The sequence below is a fragment of the Mollisia scopiformis genome (genome assembly GCF_001500285.1).
Source record: "Mollisia scopiformis unplaced genomic scaffold LY89scaffold_13, whole genome shotgun sequence".
NCBI classification, from domain to species: domain Eukaryota; kingdom Fungi; phylum Ascomycota; class Leotiomycetes; order Helotiales; family Mollisiaceae; genus Mollisia; species Mollisia scopiformis.
In genome coordinates, this window is record NW_017263593.1 from 322,140 (window position 1) to 337,001 (window position 14,862).

Consider the following 14,862-nt stretch of genomic DNA (forward strand, 5'->3'; position numbering starts at 1 on the left):
CTTGAAACTGCGCATGCATCCGTCCAATGAGAGACCGGCACCAGGTGCTGTGCCTTTTCTCTGGAAAGTATGGTAGTACAGGACCTATATAATAGCCGTCCTCGACCCGACCTCTTTTCAGCAATCTTCAAGACAGATTGATCCAAAGAGAAACGATAGAATCCAACTATCTCATTATGTCGTTTCCAGGCCCTCCTATTGACCCTGAATTGGTCGCGCTCCTCGAACCTGTTGAAAGTCAGGAAGAATTCACACTACAAAGTATCATCAAGCGGCGCAAATTTGTTGAGCCCCTGTGTGGAATTCAACAAGTCCAGTAAGCCGAACTCTGACCCTGTTGCAAGGATATTTTGAGTGCCGAGTTCTGTGAAGACATCGGCTCTTGAACACTTCAACAAGATGTTGACTTATCAATAGCGACGACCCTGATATTTCCTATGAAGAAGCCACGACACCAGGTCCAGGGGGAGAGATCATCCTGTCTATCCTTCGCTCCAAGACTTCGACCCCAGAGAAGAATGCTCCTGGCATTTATCTAATCCATGGTGGTGGTATGGTTTTGGGGACTCGACTCTTCCTGATCAACAATATGTTTCCTACCATCAGTAAGTTGAATTCTGCAGCAATCATGAGAGCCGAGCTTCTCTGGATCATCCTCGAGCGCTGCACATCAAAGAAGATGCGGTTTAGCTTCTCAGATGAGCTCCTCAGCTCCTAGATTGTTGTTGAAGGTCTGAACTAACTCGTCAATAGAAGAGATTGGTGCCGTCTTGGTTAGTGTCGAGTATAGGGTAGCTCCTGAACACCCAGCACCTGCTGCGGTAGAAGACTGCTACACTGGTCTCAAGTGGATGTTTGAGAATGCCATTACTCTGGGAGTGGATGCCAGCAAGATTATCATTTCAGGAGGGTCTGCTGGAGGTGGGCTTGCCGCAGGTGTTGCTCTTCTAAATCGCGACAGAAAAGGCCCCTCTTTATTTGCACAAGTGCTCGTCTATCCAATGTTGGATGACCGATGCACTTCCGTCTCCGTAAAGCAGTTCGAGACTTTGGGAAACTGGACTGGCAAAGCCAACGTGGAATGTTGGAATCATTATCTGCCTGGTATTCGAGGAACCGACAAGGTCAGCATATATGATGCACCATCTCGAGCACAGGATCTCTCTGGCCTGCCCCAGACTTTCATTGAAGTTGGAGCATCCGAACCATTTCGAGACGAAGATGTAGCTTTTGCAACAAAATTGTGGGAACATGGTGTCCAGGCAGAGTTGCATGTGTGGCCAGGAGGATTGTGAGTCCCCCATGAAATACCCAAGTCGTTCCCTTCGAACTCTGATTTTGCCCACCTTAATTTCCATTCAAGTCATTCACAATAGCTTATTTATTTGCAGACATGGCTACGACGTTTTTGCTCCGAACTCCAAGATCGGACAAAGTAGCAAACAGACCCGCCTGAATTGGTTCAAGAAGATTCTAGCAGCACCGACCGTACCTTCGATTCCGGCTGTACTTTAAGAGATCGAGGAGAATCTTGCGAGTAGTTGACCTAGTTGTCATCGGCTGTCGATTTTGCCTTTGCTGCGAGAAATCTGTTCAAGACTAGCTAGCGAAGTCACCTTGATGTCTACCACAACGAAAACCACCCGCATCGGCTTGAAATGATAAATTGCTTCGAATTATATTCATTTCTGCAAGCAACTGTTCAGAATACATCGACTCGAAATGTTTCTTCACTCTCTTGCAGATGTCTCGTATACTGTGACGTACGCTGTTGAGCTAAAGGGGGTGACGTAAATGATCGACTGGGTAAATTGGAAGGGGAAGTTACTCCACTTACTTCAATCCATTTCATTCTGAACTCGTCTCTATCATAAGTTCATATTTACGTTCAGATAAGCCAGAAATTCCTATTCAACATGGCATTGAGTCAAGCTGCAGCACTGGTCGAGAAAGTCATCGGCCACGGCAATAATGCAACCACGGAACAAGACCTCACCAACCCGGCCCGAGATCGTGCAAAGTATGCCGACCCTAGTGGCGAAACAATGAAGGCTTTGGTCTGGATGGGGAAGAATGATGTGCAAATTCGTAAGTGATTTAGTAATGAAGTCAAAGATTCGGTTCCTCAAGGGAGTTTAGATGATGTCCCAAAACCACGAGTTGTAGAACCAAGAGATGTTATCCTAAAAGTTACGGGAAGCACAGTTTGTGGCTCCGATCTTCATCTTTTGCACGGATCTGTGGTGCAAATGGAGAAGGGAGATATCCTTGGTCATGAGTTCTGTGGTATTGTTGAGTCGATGGGGTCGAGCGTGACAAATTTGCAAAAGGGAGACCGAGTTGTGGCATCTTTTCAGATCGCTTGTGGTGAGGTATGTCTTCTTACTTACTTCCCCAATATATGCACGATTATATTTAACCAACTATTACAGTGTTATTACTGCCAGAAGAAACAATCATCTCAGTGCGAGAAGACAAACTCCAATACTATGGAGCAAGGCATGGCAAGTCACAGCATCTGAGCATTTTAGTCATCGCTAAGAACAGTACAGTACGGCGGTCGGACTGCTGGTATGTTTGGTTATTCTCACTTTACAGGTGGCTTTGCAGGAGGACAAGCCGAGTACGTACGTGTTCCATACGGCGACGTGAATCTCCTCAAGCTACCATCAAGCGTGCCAGATGAAAAAGGACTTTATCTCTCAGATGTTCTGGCCACTTCCTGGAACTGTGTCGTAGATACAGGCGTCGAAAAGGACGACGTTGTTGCGATATGGGGAGCAGGACCTATTGGTCAAATGTGCGCCGATTTTGCCTTCATGAACGGAGCATCGCGCGTGATCATGATAGACAGCAACTGGAGGCTTGACTTTGTAAAGTCCAAGACACCGAAGGTGGAACTTTTAGACTACACCGCTTTGCCTAGAGGGACATCGGTTACAGCAAAGCTGAAAGAGATGGTTCCTCGGGGTCCGGATGTGGCTCTTGAATGCGTGGCCGGCGAATATGCGAAGGGGTGGGCTCATTACTTCGAATTGATGCTCGGGATGGAGACGGATACTTCCGAAATCGTCAACGAGATGATCACATCAGTGAAGAACTTCGGGAGATGCGGGATCACAGGCGTTTACGTTGGTTTTGTGAGTCTCCTGCTCAAGCCTTCTTGCTCGGACAACCGTACTAATGCATGCAGACAAACCACTTCAACATTGGTTCGTTGATGGAACGAGGAGTCCGTCTTATTGGGAATGGACAAGCCCCCGTACACATGTACTGGGAGAAACTTTGCAAGATGATCGAGAGTGGAGAGATCGATCCACTTAAGATGGTCTCTCACAGAGTCGATATTAGCGAGTTGGACGAGGTGTACTACAAGTTCGAGAAGAAGGAAGACGGCATGCAAAAGGTTTTCGTGCAGACGAGATTTTCTGCACCGCCAGCGCCTGGAACTCCTGCTCTTACAACTTATAAGACGTAGTTGAAGATTGTACTTGCATACATGACGGTTCGGCAGTATATATCATAGGTCTAGACTTTGCGACTTGCATTTTGTGGATTTCAGAGACATTATCCCGTCCTGCATATGAACCACCGTTTCCGAGCGCATTTCCTCGCGGCACTTGATCATGATTTGTTCCATGGGCGCTTCGAAAGTCTCTCGATGAGCAATGAGAGACTATGCATGATTCACCTGCAAGTCTCACTTCAATATCTGCAGCATTGTCTTTTGCCTTTTCCGCACAACACATCACTCCAGTTCGTGTGTCCAACGCCCAATGCCCAACTCACCTTCGTAATGAAGAGCCAATCTAGAGGCTTCCTTTATGTACTACAACCAAATCCGTCCGAAGTCGTACGGTACAGGTTCCGCAAATATGGACTTGGACCCCAATCGCTGCCACGTTCTCGCATGCCTCCCTCGTGCAGAGCTTCCGACCCCAAGGTAAGCTCGAGCTTACGATAAGGCCCCGTGCAAGTCCCACAAGTTGCAAATATCGCAAGATATTCCTCCTCTTAGAGACATAGTCTTGATGCAGTCTCAGATGTGGTGGTGGTATTGTGAGGCGAGGTTGCAGAATCGTGCGGGTTAAAGATGCATTGGAACGGCAAAAGATTGGCGAACCGGGTCTTGACGTGCATGAACGAAAACTTAATCGAATTACAGAGCGTTACACACATGTGCCTCTTTTTACTTTTTTTTCTGAGCTTCTTTGTTCAGCGAGAACGATACGTGTCTTGGATTCGTGGGAATAAAGCCAGGGTTTCTTGGTTGGATCCCTCGTAACGGGTGTCACCACAGTCCACGAGATGGAAAGAGAGAGGGCCCATGGCGTTGTTTCCATCCTGGGAGTAGGGCTTTCGGAGGCTTGGCTTCGGGTTGGGTAATACTTTGCGGTTGGTGTGCGACACGAAGAGGTGGAGATGTGGACCGTGGTCATTGGAATTGAGGCGTAGTGTTCTAGATGATGATGAACAATTGGTAGCTGTCGTGCGAGGGACGTTGGGTAGAGACAAGAGAAAGGAGGTGGAAAGGGTAAAACATCCGGGGGAAACTGGGATATTTTTTGGATCCAGATGGGATTGGAGGATTGAGCTCTTCGGGGCTGATGAATGCGAGGAACGAGGGATATAGGAAGGCTTATAGATATGAGCCTAGTTCCTGGGAAGAACGGGTTTGACTTGTGCCTCTAAGTGTTGAGAACGAGCCATTATGCGATCAAAGTCAAAATCCTCCGAAGAGTTGAAAGAGTGGGACATCGTGCATGTAGGTATATCTTCAGTGTAACAGAGTTCTGCAGGCTCACAATAGATACAGAATGTGGAGACACAGGAGGTTCAGGTCCAGCCGAATATACAGGTTGTGATATGCTCCTGCAGTGCCCACATTTCCACAAAAGATGTCCGTATCCTACATGGCTCTCTGCCACACAATATAATAGCCGTACCGTCCTTACCGCAGCTGCGGTCCCTCGTCACCAACTATCTCCCTATTCCTTCTGCTTTTCTTTCGCCAAGGTCCAAAAACGCTCTCCGAAACATCAACAGCCTCCACTCTCGATTCCAACGATCCAATCTACCTTCACGAGCCTTGAAATACATACGCAATCCACTCAAGCTCTTTGAGCTGGCAGACAGGAATAGAGTACATGCCCAGAAGATCTTGAGTGTGCGTTTTGTCTTCAATCTGACTTGCGTGATCTTGTGGGTTCTGATCAGGAAGTTCTTGGAGCTCTTTGGCATAAGACTTAGTGCTTTCGCATTAGTTGGGGACTATCAGAATCCGGGACGGGGTTTATGGACTTGAGTGAAGCGTATTGGAACTGTGAAAGAGCAATTGCTAGACCGGTATTTAGAAGAGATGCCAGATGCGGGTAGGCTGTATGTGAATGGAGAATTTGGCAAGGCAATGAGAGAATGGAGCCTAGCGCACGAAAGTTCAGAAGAGGTTTGGGGGTAAGATCTAGCTGGGAAGAATGTATCTTGTAGACAAATGCCGTAAAAAAATCGGATTTGAATCACTGCCTCGTCAAAAGAGCCGAGTATACATCCATATACGTGTCGAGTCCGCATATATGCTAACAAGAACAGCTCTTTCGACAGCTTCGGATACAGATTGTGCATCTTCAATACAAGTAGTATATGTGTTTCATCTTTTCAAATTCGAAACAAAGACATTGCAGTAAAGTTTTCCCAGTGATGGTGGTGCCTTCCTTAACGAGTCCTGCCCTGAAATACTTCCCAACACCCACCTTCCCCACAATCACTCGTTCCTTCCCAGAACGAGACGACCTCACTATCCTCCCACTTATATCTCTTTCCTCGCTCCAATTTCTTCTCTTCTCCTTCATCGCCCTCAGCCTAAGTTCTACCTCCACCAATGCTCCCTCCAACATGAGGTTAGGTGCCATTGCGGCAGTGCAGGATTCCTCTGGTCTTTACTCACAGCCTTTTACTCTCTTGTGCGACAGTATGGTGGAGCGAAGATGCTGGCCTCACCATTTGCTTATGCTGGTGGGGAGGGGAGGTGAATTGCATTCTCAACATTTGGACCGAGATTGATGTGGAACAACGTGAGTGGTCGTCCCGAGAAAGATTCTAGATGGAATAGATGCTGAGACCGAGACAGAAACGAAAGAAACCAAGCACACGTCGTTGTCTGGATACTGGATCGATTCTGAACGCGATACTGGGAAGAACTGGGAAGAGACCGAGTCCCAAAGCAGCATCTCATAATGTTATCGAGCCTCGCATGGCGTGGAACGGTATTATTAAAGAGAGAGAGAGGATCTGATCATGTATGTTTGCATAGAATCAAAGTCAATATCGTCTCAACCTCGAGCTGACTGTAGCTTCGAGCAGAGAGATCATTCCGAGGTATTCCATATCTCCTTCATTTGATCTGAGTCTAGTGGGCAGTAAGAAAGCTCATTATAACAGCATATTGAGACTAAAATAATGAGAGACCAACGAGATAAGAAGAAGAATGTCGAAGGATTATAAACGAGAAGGCCTTTGATGCTCAATCATTCAAGTCGCCATTCAATCGACACGCATAAGAAGAGCTGCAATTGAAACATATCTATAAGACAGAGGGGTATGTGTCAGAACTTTCTGCATGCAGTAAAGAAGGTAGCTAAAGAGACTCAAAGCACCCGACAAAGTAAGAGAACAAAGAAATCACTGTCAAACACACAAAGCCTCGCATCAAGATTGGACTTGACTCAGACATCGATTCCAGCGATCTAATGCAACATAAAATCCTTGTGGGTCCACTTTTCCGTCGCCTTCCGCTTTGGCTTCTTATGAAAGGCAACTGGTCTTCGACTCTCAAGTTTGCCCCTGACCAGCAAATTTCTGTAACGCTCCTTCAACAAGTTACCCTCGGGCTTCAACAATCTCAAGGACTCCTGTAACTCATCTGGTAGGACCAGCTCTAGATCTTTCTCTGGCAGAAGAAGCTTGCCCAACTTCCTTCTTCGAAGCTCAAGGTCATCGCCCTCGCTACTGCTATCATCATCTTTGACGAGAGCCATCTTCTTCGCTTGCTCATTTTCGTTAAGAGCCTTGGCAATTTTCTTGATCTGTGCGGTCTGTTCGGCCTTCTTCCGGTCATTGGCAGCCATCTTCACCTTTCTCTCTTCCTCCTTCCTCCGCTTTATCTTATTCCGTTGGGCCTGAGTCTTCCTTTCTGGTCGCTTGGCATTCAGCTTCACTTCTTCAGTACCACTCTCGAAACCTTCCCATGCAGAATCTTCTTCCCATTCCGATAAATCTGCTCTCGCTTCTGCCGCCTCGGCCTCCGCTGCAGACTTGGCTGCTGCTTCTTGCTTCACCCGCTCCGCTTCTTTGACCGCAAGTCGTTTCTGTTCGGCTGCCAATTCCTTCTCGCCCGCTGTCATCAACCGCTCTTCGTAGTCTTCGTACATGGGATTGTAGCTGAATCCTCCTTCAGGCTTCTTGACGGCTGGAATATTCTTTCCACTCGCTGCCAATGAGATAGGCTTCTGCTTCAATGTTTGAGGGGCTACTTTCTTCATCGACTTCTCGAGGAAAGAAAAGCGTGGGTCCTGAGCTGCTTCGTCGATATCTTTCTGTACGTCCCACGGATCGTAGCTCGCCTCAGTGACTTCGACTGTGGTCTGCGACCCTCGACCATCTGCAATTTTGCGTAGACGTGAGAGCTCTTTGTGAGTGATATAACTTGTGCGCTGACGCTTCGCTTCGATAATGCCGTCTGTAGTCTTGTCGCCAGCTCGTTTTCGAAGGGAGACTGCAGGGATGACAGAGCGTTGAGCAATAATTTCGTCGGCTTTAAGTGGTTTGGAATTCTTCAAGAATTTCTTGGGTATCGAGACATCGCCGGCTGTGTCAACTGTGAAGAGATCTGCTGAATCTTTTTCCACTATGACACCACTAAATACCAGTCAGTAGTTGCTCTAAAAGTATCGGATTTGGGGACGAACCCTTTGATAATTTCCTCTCGCACTTCTTCAAGCCCCTCTTGAATCTCGGTAACATCGACATTTTTTCTCCACGCCTTCTTGCCTTTTCGTGATGGCTGTTTGTGTTGCGCAGGGGCACCCGGAGCAACATGGGCAGGTTTGATAATAGGCATGATTCCCTCTTTGTTGCGAATCAATCCGCCGTTGTGAATGTTTGATGTCGACTTAGTTTTTTTGAATGGAAAATAATCAGAAATTTGGAAGATTATCGCTATCAGTAGGGCGAGCGATAACGACCACAAGATCCTAGCGTTCTATGATTCGCGATCGCCGAACTGCATAGTGCTCTCCTTTCTTTGTCCCATAAAGTACAAATCAAGGCAACAATAATCGACGTAACTTTCGATACTACAAACTCTCTATACATATCTCAATTTCATAACCCATATCTCCACAGATCCCTTCTACAAAGACAGCTTTGTGGTGCGGACAAGAGAGTCAAGATGGCGCAAGCAGGCGGCTCTTACAATAATCCGTTAAAGAAGTTTAAGTGCGTGTCCTGTGCGACAATGGCCACGTTGAAATACAGAGCTAATAGTGGCATAGATTGGTCTTCTTAGGGGAGCAGAGTGGTACGCAGACGTCGCTGAGAAATGAAGGGATAGCTTGCTGATTTATGGACAGTGGGGAAGACGTCTCTCATCACACGATTCATGTACGACTCCTTCGACAACATGTACCAGGCAACAATTGGCATCGATTTCCTCTCGAAAGTAGGCAGACCAGAGGAGAGTTTTGGACCTTGCTGATGTTGGATAGACTATGTATCTGGAAGACCGAACGGTACGGTTACAATTGTGGGATACGGCCGGTCAAGAACGATTCCGAAGTCTTATCCCTTCGTATATTCGAGATTCGAGTGTGGCAGTGGTGGTCTATGACATTTCAAGTATGGAACCCTGGTGGGCGAGTGAAGCTTGGTAAAGGCGGATCCTAACCTCCTGCAGATGCGAAGTCCTTCCAGAATACGCGGAAATGGGTAGACGATGTCCGAGGAGAGCGTGGAAACGATGTGATCATTGTGCTGGTGGGAAACAAGACTGATTTGAACGACAAGCGTGAGGTTACAACCCAGCAGGGAGAGGAAGAAGCAAAGAAGAACAACTTGATGTTCATCGAGACGAGTGCGAAGGTCGGCCATAATGTCAAGAACCTATTCAGAAGGATAGCACAAGCTTTACCAGGTATGGAGGGAGCAGAGGGTTCTGCGGCCGCTGGAAACCAAAGTAAGTTATCCTCGAGAGGGAGCTTGGCGATTGAGTGCTGACTGTAGGATTAGTGATTGACGTTAACATCAACCCCACACCTCAGAACCAAGAAGGTTGTGCTTGTTGAACGGTTTGCGATCTCGGTGGCTTTCTCTTCATCTACTTGTGTTATAGGGAACGTTCAAGGATATGAGCATAGCGTTCTATGGTTTGGCAGCATTTGTATGATACCGAATAGCGGCCTTCTTCTTGGCATAGGTACTCCAAAGTAATGTAGAATATCGAGTGTTCCAGCAACTTGTTAGGATTTGTTCTCAAATCAGATTAGACTGACAGCCTTCCATCACCACGCGAAGATGCTTCTAAGACGTGTGGCTGAGACATTGTGTTCGGAATTTCTTCTGCGGTGTTTAATTTAAGGTTACTTGGGAATAGCGTGACAAGCCCCCAGACGGAGGCTGAAATGAAATGCCAAACGGGTCCTTTTCACGCTCCACCGCCTCTCCAGAGACCAGAGCTATTAATCTTCCATTTAAAGATTGTAGATATCTTAGTGGCCGTCAAAAATGTCTTCGGCCCCTTTCCACAATAAAATTGGTGCAATTATGCAGGATTAATTTTAAAATCCTCTTGGGCTGTGTTATTACTTTAGTGGTTGCCAAGACATTTTTGCTCACTGGCGCTGATATGATCGTCGACATCCGAACCACCCGGTCAGCGTTTTTCAAGAACGTCCTCTCTCAATCTTTGCTTCCTGTCACCACATCGTCGAATGCAGCATTTTATACCGTTCAAACCGATACACAACCAGACGCAAAAATGGGGTTCAGATCACGATATTTGCGGATTCCGCGACCAAGGGTAAGCGCATTCGCATTCGACTCAACTGCAGCCAGAAGAAGACTGACGATTTCCGCAGGCGTTCCTCTACGTAATGAGCTTGCGAACAGGAACAGAGTTAATATCTCTGTCCATGATATTCAACAAAGTCACCGGGTTCTACGGTCTCTTAGCCGTCCTCACAGGCTTCAGTCTTTCGCCCCTCCAGCTCTCGATGTACATGTACTCAGTGGCGGCGCTCATCCTCCTCGCGATTCTCATGCCTCATATTCGAAAACAGAGTCCCTTCCAGTGTCTAGCGCTAGCATGGTTCTATCTAATCGATACGATCGTCAATACTGCATTCACAGCCGCTTTCGCGGTGACCTGGTTCCTGGCCATCAGCGCCGATGCTACCAATAGGCCTCTTCCGAACTCTCCTGGGAGCGGGACGATTGGCGACACGGCTGGATTCACTGACCCAAAATACAACGTTAGTCAGGTAGATGTGATTGCGACTCCTGCCGCAGGTGTTGCGGCAGGTCAAGAAGCAGTAGCTGTTGGAGTTGCAGCTACGGCGGCGGCTGCCGGAAGCCCGAGTCTGGCTCATGGTGTTGGAATCGAGGAGAGCATTCCGAGCATCATTGCAGTGGTGTTCTTCACATTGATTAGAGTGTATTTCATTCTTGTGGTGATGGCATATGCGAGACAGGTTTTGCGTGGACATTTACAAGCCGCTTCATCGGCAAAGCTACATGTGCATACGGATGGGAGCGTCGAATCGAGAGCGGATAATCCTTTCGCAGAAGGAACTCAAGCTGGAGCGGGGTGGAGAGGCAAGCTCGGGAGACTTATGGTGAACATAGGAGAGAACTACTGGCTCGGTGGTAGTCCAGACGATGAATGGGTTAAGGGACTTGATGGGCGATTCAATATCAAGAAGACCTCCAGTGGACCTCCAGGCACTTTAGAGCGAGAACGAAGAGCCAGAAGTGGGACCGGACCACCGAAGCCACCTGCCAACCTCAGCAAGGTGTAAATTAGTGAAGGACTGCAAATAGGGAGAACACAGAACACGAGGCAGTGGAAGTCAAGCAAAGGCGTTCTTGGGTAGGCACAGGTCTTGCTTTGATCAGTTCGGGCATTTTTCGGGTGTATCCACGATTTACACCTTTCCAGATGGTACATATGGAGTTCAGTCTTGGCTGGAGAACAACATAATGAATAAGATAGTTAATAGGATGGGTTATGATCTCTGTAATTCCGTATAGTACGGAGATTTTCTTCAATATGACGATTGCCTAGATATGCTTGTTTTTGATTTACCCCGCTGGTTTCGTTTCTAGGCGCTTTGCCAATGCTTGGCAGTATTTGTTTCTTTGATAGAGGAAATCACTTGACAGTCTGTCAACGACCTGGAGCTTTGTTTTGCTTCATAGCTTAAGACGTGTGTGCTCTTGTAATAGCTGTGGTCGATGGAGACATGGAAACTTTCTAGCTCAGGTCTTGACTTGATAAGTGCCTCCTGAGCTCTCTTACAGCGATGTCTGGGAAGTGCTTCAGACATGATTGATGTTTAGTCTTGTGGACGGACCTGCAGATAACTTCTACTACTCCTCAAAATGTGGTTCAAAAATGAAGACTATAAGCAGCCCTTGAACTTCTGAATGCCACTGGCCTTTCTTCAAAGAACAATTTGTCGTCACTCTATCCTAAAGAATGTACCTCCGGGTGCTGTCTGCTTTCGTCTCAATAATCTTGGGCTGTTCAAGTGTCTAGTCGGGATATCGGTGTTTACTGGATCGGCCGCTTCGTTTGGTTACTTGACGTGAATGAAAACAACTCCACATCCCACAACACTTTCATGTTCTGAGAAGCTTCAATTCGATACTTCTGGAACTCTCAAAAGTTTATCTCACCCAAAGCAAATTTTACAAGTAATACTTGGTAAGTCTACCCTATGACACACCAACGAAATATTAACGCGTGTAGTATCCAAGGCGAGATCGGTTTCAATGGCAGATTTCTGGACTGAAAGTGGTCTGGTATCTCCAGGCTTCTTTGCCTGCTTGAAGACGAATCATGGCAACTACTGTACTATCATCAAAGGCAACGACAGCGCGCTCATCGTTGGAGTCTCGTTCGAGTCCATCAAAGACCGGGAGAATCCATGTATCATCGTGATCCTTGGGGCTGAGCGAGATCTCAAAGGTGAAGGGGACTTAACCCAACCGTCATACCACCATTTACACTGCAAAATCCCACTGGCCAGTCTCAATGTCCAATCGATACACATTGCGGTCATCGACAAGAAAAACAAGTTGTTCGAGCATTACACCCACTTCAACCAAGTCGATAATGACGATACTGCTACTACGGCTCCAGAGCTGTTCTCCCTCTCATTCACCACAAGCTCTATCATGGTAGATTCGCAACATGCCGGATTCCCGCAATTCAAAATCCCAACTTTGGGTCGGAAAATCCAAGAGTTTGCCCTCCAGGCACAGAGTACGACGTCGAGCAAGCCTGTCAACCTGGGATTGCTACTTTGCAGTCGTGACCCTGAAACCGTCTTGGTAAATATCCAGGAGCTTGGGGATGTTCTTCGTGGCTTGGATAACAAAAACGAGAGGAAAGTACCTAGGCGCTCGTTTTCTCCTGATCGTGGTCGTGATGGACGAACCCTCCGTGATCGCTACGAAGAAAGCAATGTCCAAGAAGTTGCGTCGTCACCCTTTGTGGCATCGCCAGGCAAGGAGAACTGTTCCAGCACCGCCTCACCAGCTGTCGAAAAGGGACATGTTAGAGCACCCTCTTTGGCCGAGACATTTGTACCGACATGTTCGCCTGAGCAAATCGACATACTTGGTTACATGAAAGACATTACAGCTATGATTCGAGATTCGAGGGTTACAGATTCGATGGACAAGATGAAAGTACTACGGAATGATGCTCGAACCCCACCAACTCAATCCTATACTCTGACCACAATTCCACGCATCAAAGTTGGAGAGGGTTCTGAACCTACTGAACTGTCTCCGATGGACCGAGATTGTGATTTCGTCCTCGTTAGCTCTCCACCTGCTGCTCCTGGCTCCCAACAAGATACCGTATCCCAAGACCAAACCGTATTTGACGATACGACACCTAATAAGAAAGCCCGCTTCCGCCCAATCCGTCCCAAACCAGCAGCTTTTCCACCCCGGTGCTCGTCAATCCAAAACTCTCACGTCGTCGATCCAGACACTACCACAGTCTTCTCCTCATTCGATTTCGGCTTCAACAATCGTGAAACGAAGAACACCACTCCAACCCCATCTGGTCGACTCTCAGCAAACCCTGTCCGATTCACCAATTCCGACGCGACTTTGCATGAACCGTCACCCACCCGTCCCGCCACACTCCTGGAGCAACTGCAAAGCCAAAGAGAACTGCTTCACACTAGCTCGCCATTGAGTAATGCTGATGATATCCAGTTCGCGCGTCTCCTGAAGAACGGATTGCCGCCCCTTAGTCCTGCGTACGTCGAGAAGGAGGTGAAGGTTCAGGATCTGATTGATCTTTCGAGCAAGGTGTTGGATTTGGAGAAGGATGATCCAAGAATTGCACCCGTTCTGTCGGTCATCAATAAGGTTCTTGAGAAGTTGTTTTCTGGCGAGGCAATTTGAGGATGGCTGTTGCAGGCTGGTTTGTAAGTTCAGGGTAGGATCGTCGATTATCGGGCGTTGGTATGGAGGTTGCTTTCGATCTTGTATGTGTCATGGTCTAAGTTGTATAGAATACGTGTATGGATAGCATGTCGATAGTAAATAAAAAAATCCTAAAAGCATCACTCTCCTCTTCCACATCCCGTAATTATCTTCCTCCACCATCTCCTTCCCGAAATCTCCTCAACATCAACCTTCTCTTCCTCATCACCCTCATCACCCTCCCTCTCCCCTTTTATCCCCACAATGACCCTAACAATTTCTTCCACAACCTCATTGCCATCTCCACCACACTCCAAAAACCGCACCCCAACCTCCCTCGCAAACTCCTCACCCTCCGCTCTCCCAACCTCCTTTTCCACCCCTTCAAATCCATCCTCTTCAGGATCAGCAAAAGGATCCCCGCCACCATCCCTCCCCACAAGAAAAACAACCAACTCCTCCCCCGTCCCCCCAAAATTAACACTCTCCACAATATAAAAATAAACTTCCCTCGCAAACTTCCAGCCCAACCCATCCCCCGTATCACAAACAATCGCTACCGCATCACTACCACCACAATACACCCCTCATCAGCCTTCCACACCCATGTCATCTAGAGAGGGCAAAGAAAGGAAAAGGAGGAAACCTTTGTTTAAGCATATGATCTAGACAAACGCCCTGATCCCTTAAGCCGTCCTCCCCAGCTGCCGCGGAGATTGAGAGGGCTGATAATTGGATGAAACAGCGGGCTGTTGCTCCTAGGGCGATGGGGTTTTGGTGGGGTGGGAGGGGGGTTGAGGTCTTTTTTATGTATATAAGGTTAGGAGGGAAAGAGGGAGAGGGAGAGGGAGAGGGAGAGGGGTAGGGGTAGGGGTAGGGGAGGTACGTGTTTGCTGCCTGCGCTGTCCAGGCTGATGATTGCTAGGGTGCAGAAATAGGTTCGTTTATGTGGGGGGTCTTTGTTGGGAGGTGTCATGTTTGTTTTGGGATAGCGTGATGTATGGCTTGGGGAGATGAGGTGAAGGATGAATTGTTCATCATCTTTGGGAGAGAGGATGGTCATTGAGGGCTGATGTGAGGCTGAAGATTTCTGTACAGTATTGTAAGCGAGCTGAGACAGGGGCAAGTGGCAGCACGCATGAC

General features: G+C 47.7%; 8 protein-coding genes across 8 annotated transcripts; 6 read left to right on the forward strand and 2 right to left on the reverse strand.

Moving 5' to 3' along the window:
• Positions 1-37: 37 nt before the first annotated feature.
• LY89DRAFT_77812 (alpha/beta hydrolase fold-3 domain-containing protein) lies at positions 38-1,716 on the forward strand. The gene is made up of 4 exons (XM_018222185.1): positions 38-316; positions 418-605; positions 757-1,291; positions 1,392-1,716. The coding sequence occupies exons 1-4, from the start codon at positions 177-179 to the stop codon at positions 1,513-1,515; spliced, it is 987 nt and encodes a 328-aa protein (XP_018070587.1). The 5' UTR covers positions 38-176; the 3' UTR covers positions 1,516-1,716.
• Positions 1,717-1,916: 200 nt separating this feature from the next.
• Positions 1,917-3,478, forward strand: LY89DRAFT_697487 (GroES-like protein; the record flags this gene model as incomplete). Its single annotated transcript, XM_018216907.1, has 5 exons — positions 1,917-2,088; positions 2,140-2,372; positions 2,433-2,504; positions 2,553-3,140; positions 3,194-3,478. 5 exons carry the CDS (start codon positions 1,917-1,919, stop codon positions 3,476-3,478), a joined length of 1,350 nt encoding a protein of 449 aa, XP_018070588.1.
• A 1,233-nt stretch (positions 3,479-4,711) lies between these two features.
• LY89DRAFT_669770 (uncharacterized protein) lies at positions 4,712-5,305 on the forward strand (the record flags this gene model as incomplete). The annotated part of the gene is made up of 2 exons (XM_018213123.1): positions 4,712-4,765; positions 4,817-5,305. 2 exons carry the CDS (start codon positions 4,712-4,714, stop codon positions 5,303-5,305), a joined length of 543 nt encoding a protein of 180 aa, XP_018070589.1.
• A 1,287-nt stretch (positions 5,306-6,592) lies between these two features.
• Positions 6,593-8,166, reverse strand: LY89DRAFT_782526 (P60-like protein). The gene is made up of 2 exons (XM_018222588.1): positions 7,965-8,166; positions 6,593-7,914 (listed from the first exon to the last, which is right to left on the reverse strand). The coding sequence occupies exons 1-2, from the start codon at positions 8,114-8,116 to the stop codon at positions 6,744-6,746; spliced, it is 1,323 nt and encodes a 440-aa protein (XP_018070590.1). The 5' UTR covers positions 8,117-8,166; the 3' UTR covers positions 6,593-6,743.
• A 280-nt stretch (positions 8,167-8,446) lies between these two features.
• On the forward strand, positions 8,447-9,706 carry LY89DRAFT_782527 (ras-domain-containing protein; the record flags this gene model as incomplete). The annotated part of the gene is made up of 6 exons (XM_018222589.1): positions 8,447-8,493; positions 8,550-8,575; positions 8,628-8,716; positions 8,763-8,892; positions 8,951-9,229; positions 9,283-9,706. 6 exons carry the CDS (start codon positions 8,447-8,449, stop codon positions 9,336-9,338), a joined length of 627 nt encoding a protein of 208 aa, XP_018070591.1. The 3' UTR covers positions 9,339-9,706.
• Positions 9,707-10,030: 324 nt separating this feature from the next.
• LY89DRAFT_586751 (DUF1753-domain-containing protein) lies at positions 10,031-11,069 on the forward strand (the record flags this gene model as incomplete). Its single annotated transcript, XM_018209384.1, has 2 exons — positions 10,031-10,072; positions 10,131-11,069. 2 exons carry the CDS (start codon positions 10,031-10,033, stop codon positions 11,067-11,069), a joined length of 981 nt encoding a protein of 326 aa, XP_018070592.1.
• Positions 11,070-11,730: 661 nt separating this feature from the next.
• Positions 11,731-13,841, forward strand: LY89DRAFT_77913 (uncharacterized protein). The gene is made up of 2 exons (XM_018222271.1): positions 11,731-11,977; positions 12,023-13,841. The coding sequence occupies exons 1-2, from the start codon at positions 11,863-11,865 to the stop codon at positions 13,696-13,698; spliced, it is 1,791 nt and encodes a 596-aa protein (XP_018070593.1). The 5' UTR covers positions 11,731-11,862; the 3' UTR covers positions 13,699-13,841.
• Positions 13,779-14,860, reverse strand: LY89DRAFT_78011 (uncharacterized protein). Its single transcript, XM_018222356.1, has 3 exons — positions 14,606-14,860; positions 14,366-14,520; positions 13,779-14,286 (listed from the first exon to the last, which is right to left on the reverse strand). Exons 1-3 carry the CDS (start codon positions 14,780-14,782, stop codon positions 13,860-13,862), a joined length of 759 nt encoding a protein of 252 aa, XP_018070594.1. The 5' UTR covers positions 14,783-14,860; the 3' UTR covers positions 13,779-13,859.
• Positions 14,861-14,862: the final 2 nt, after the last annotated feature.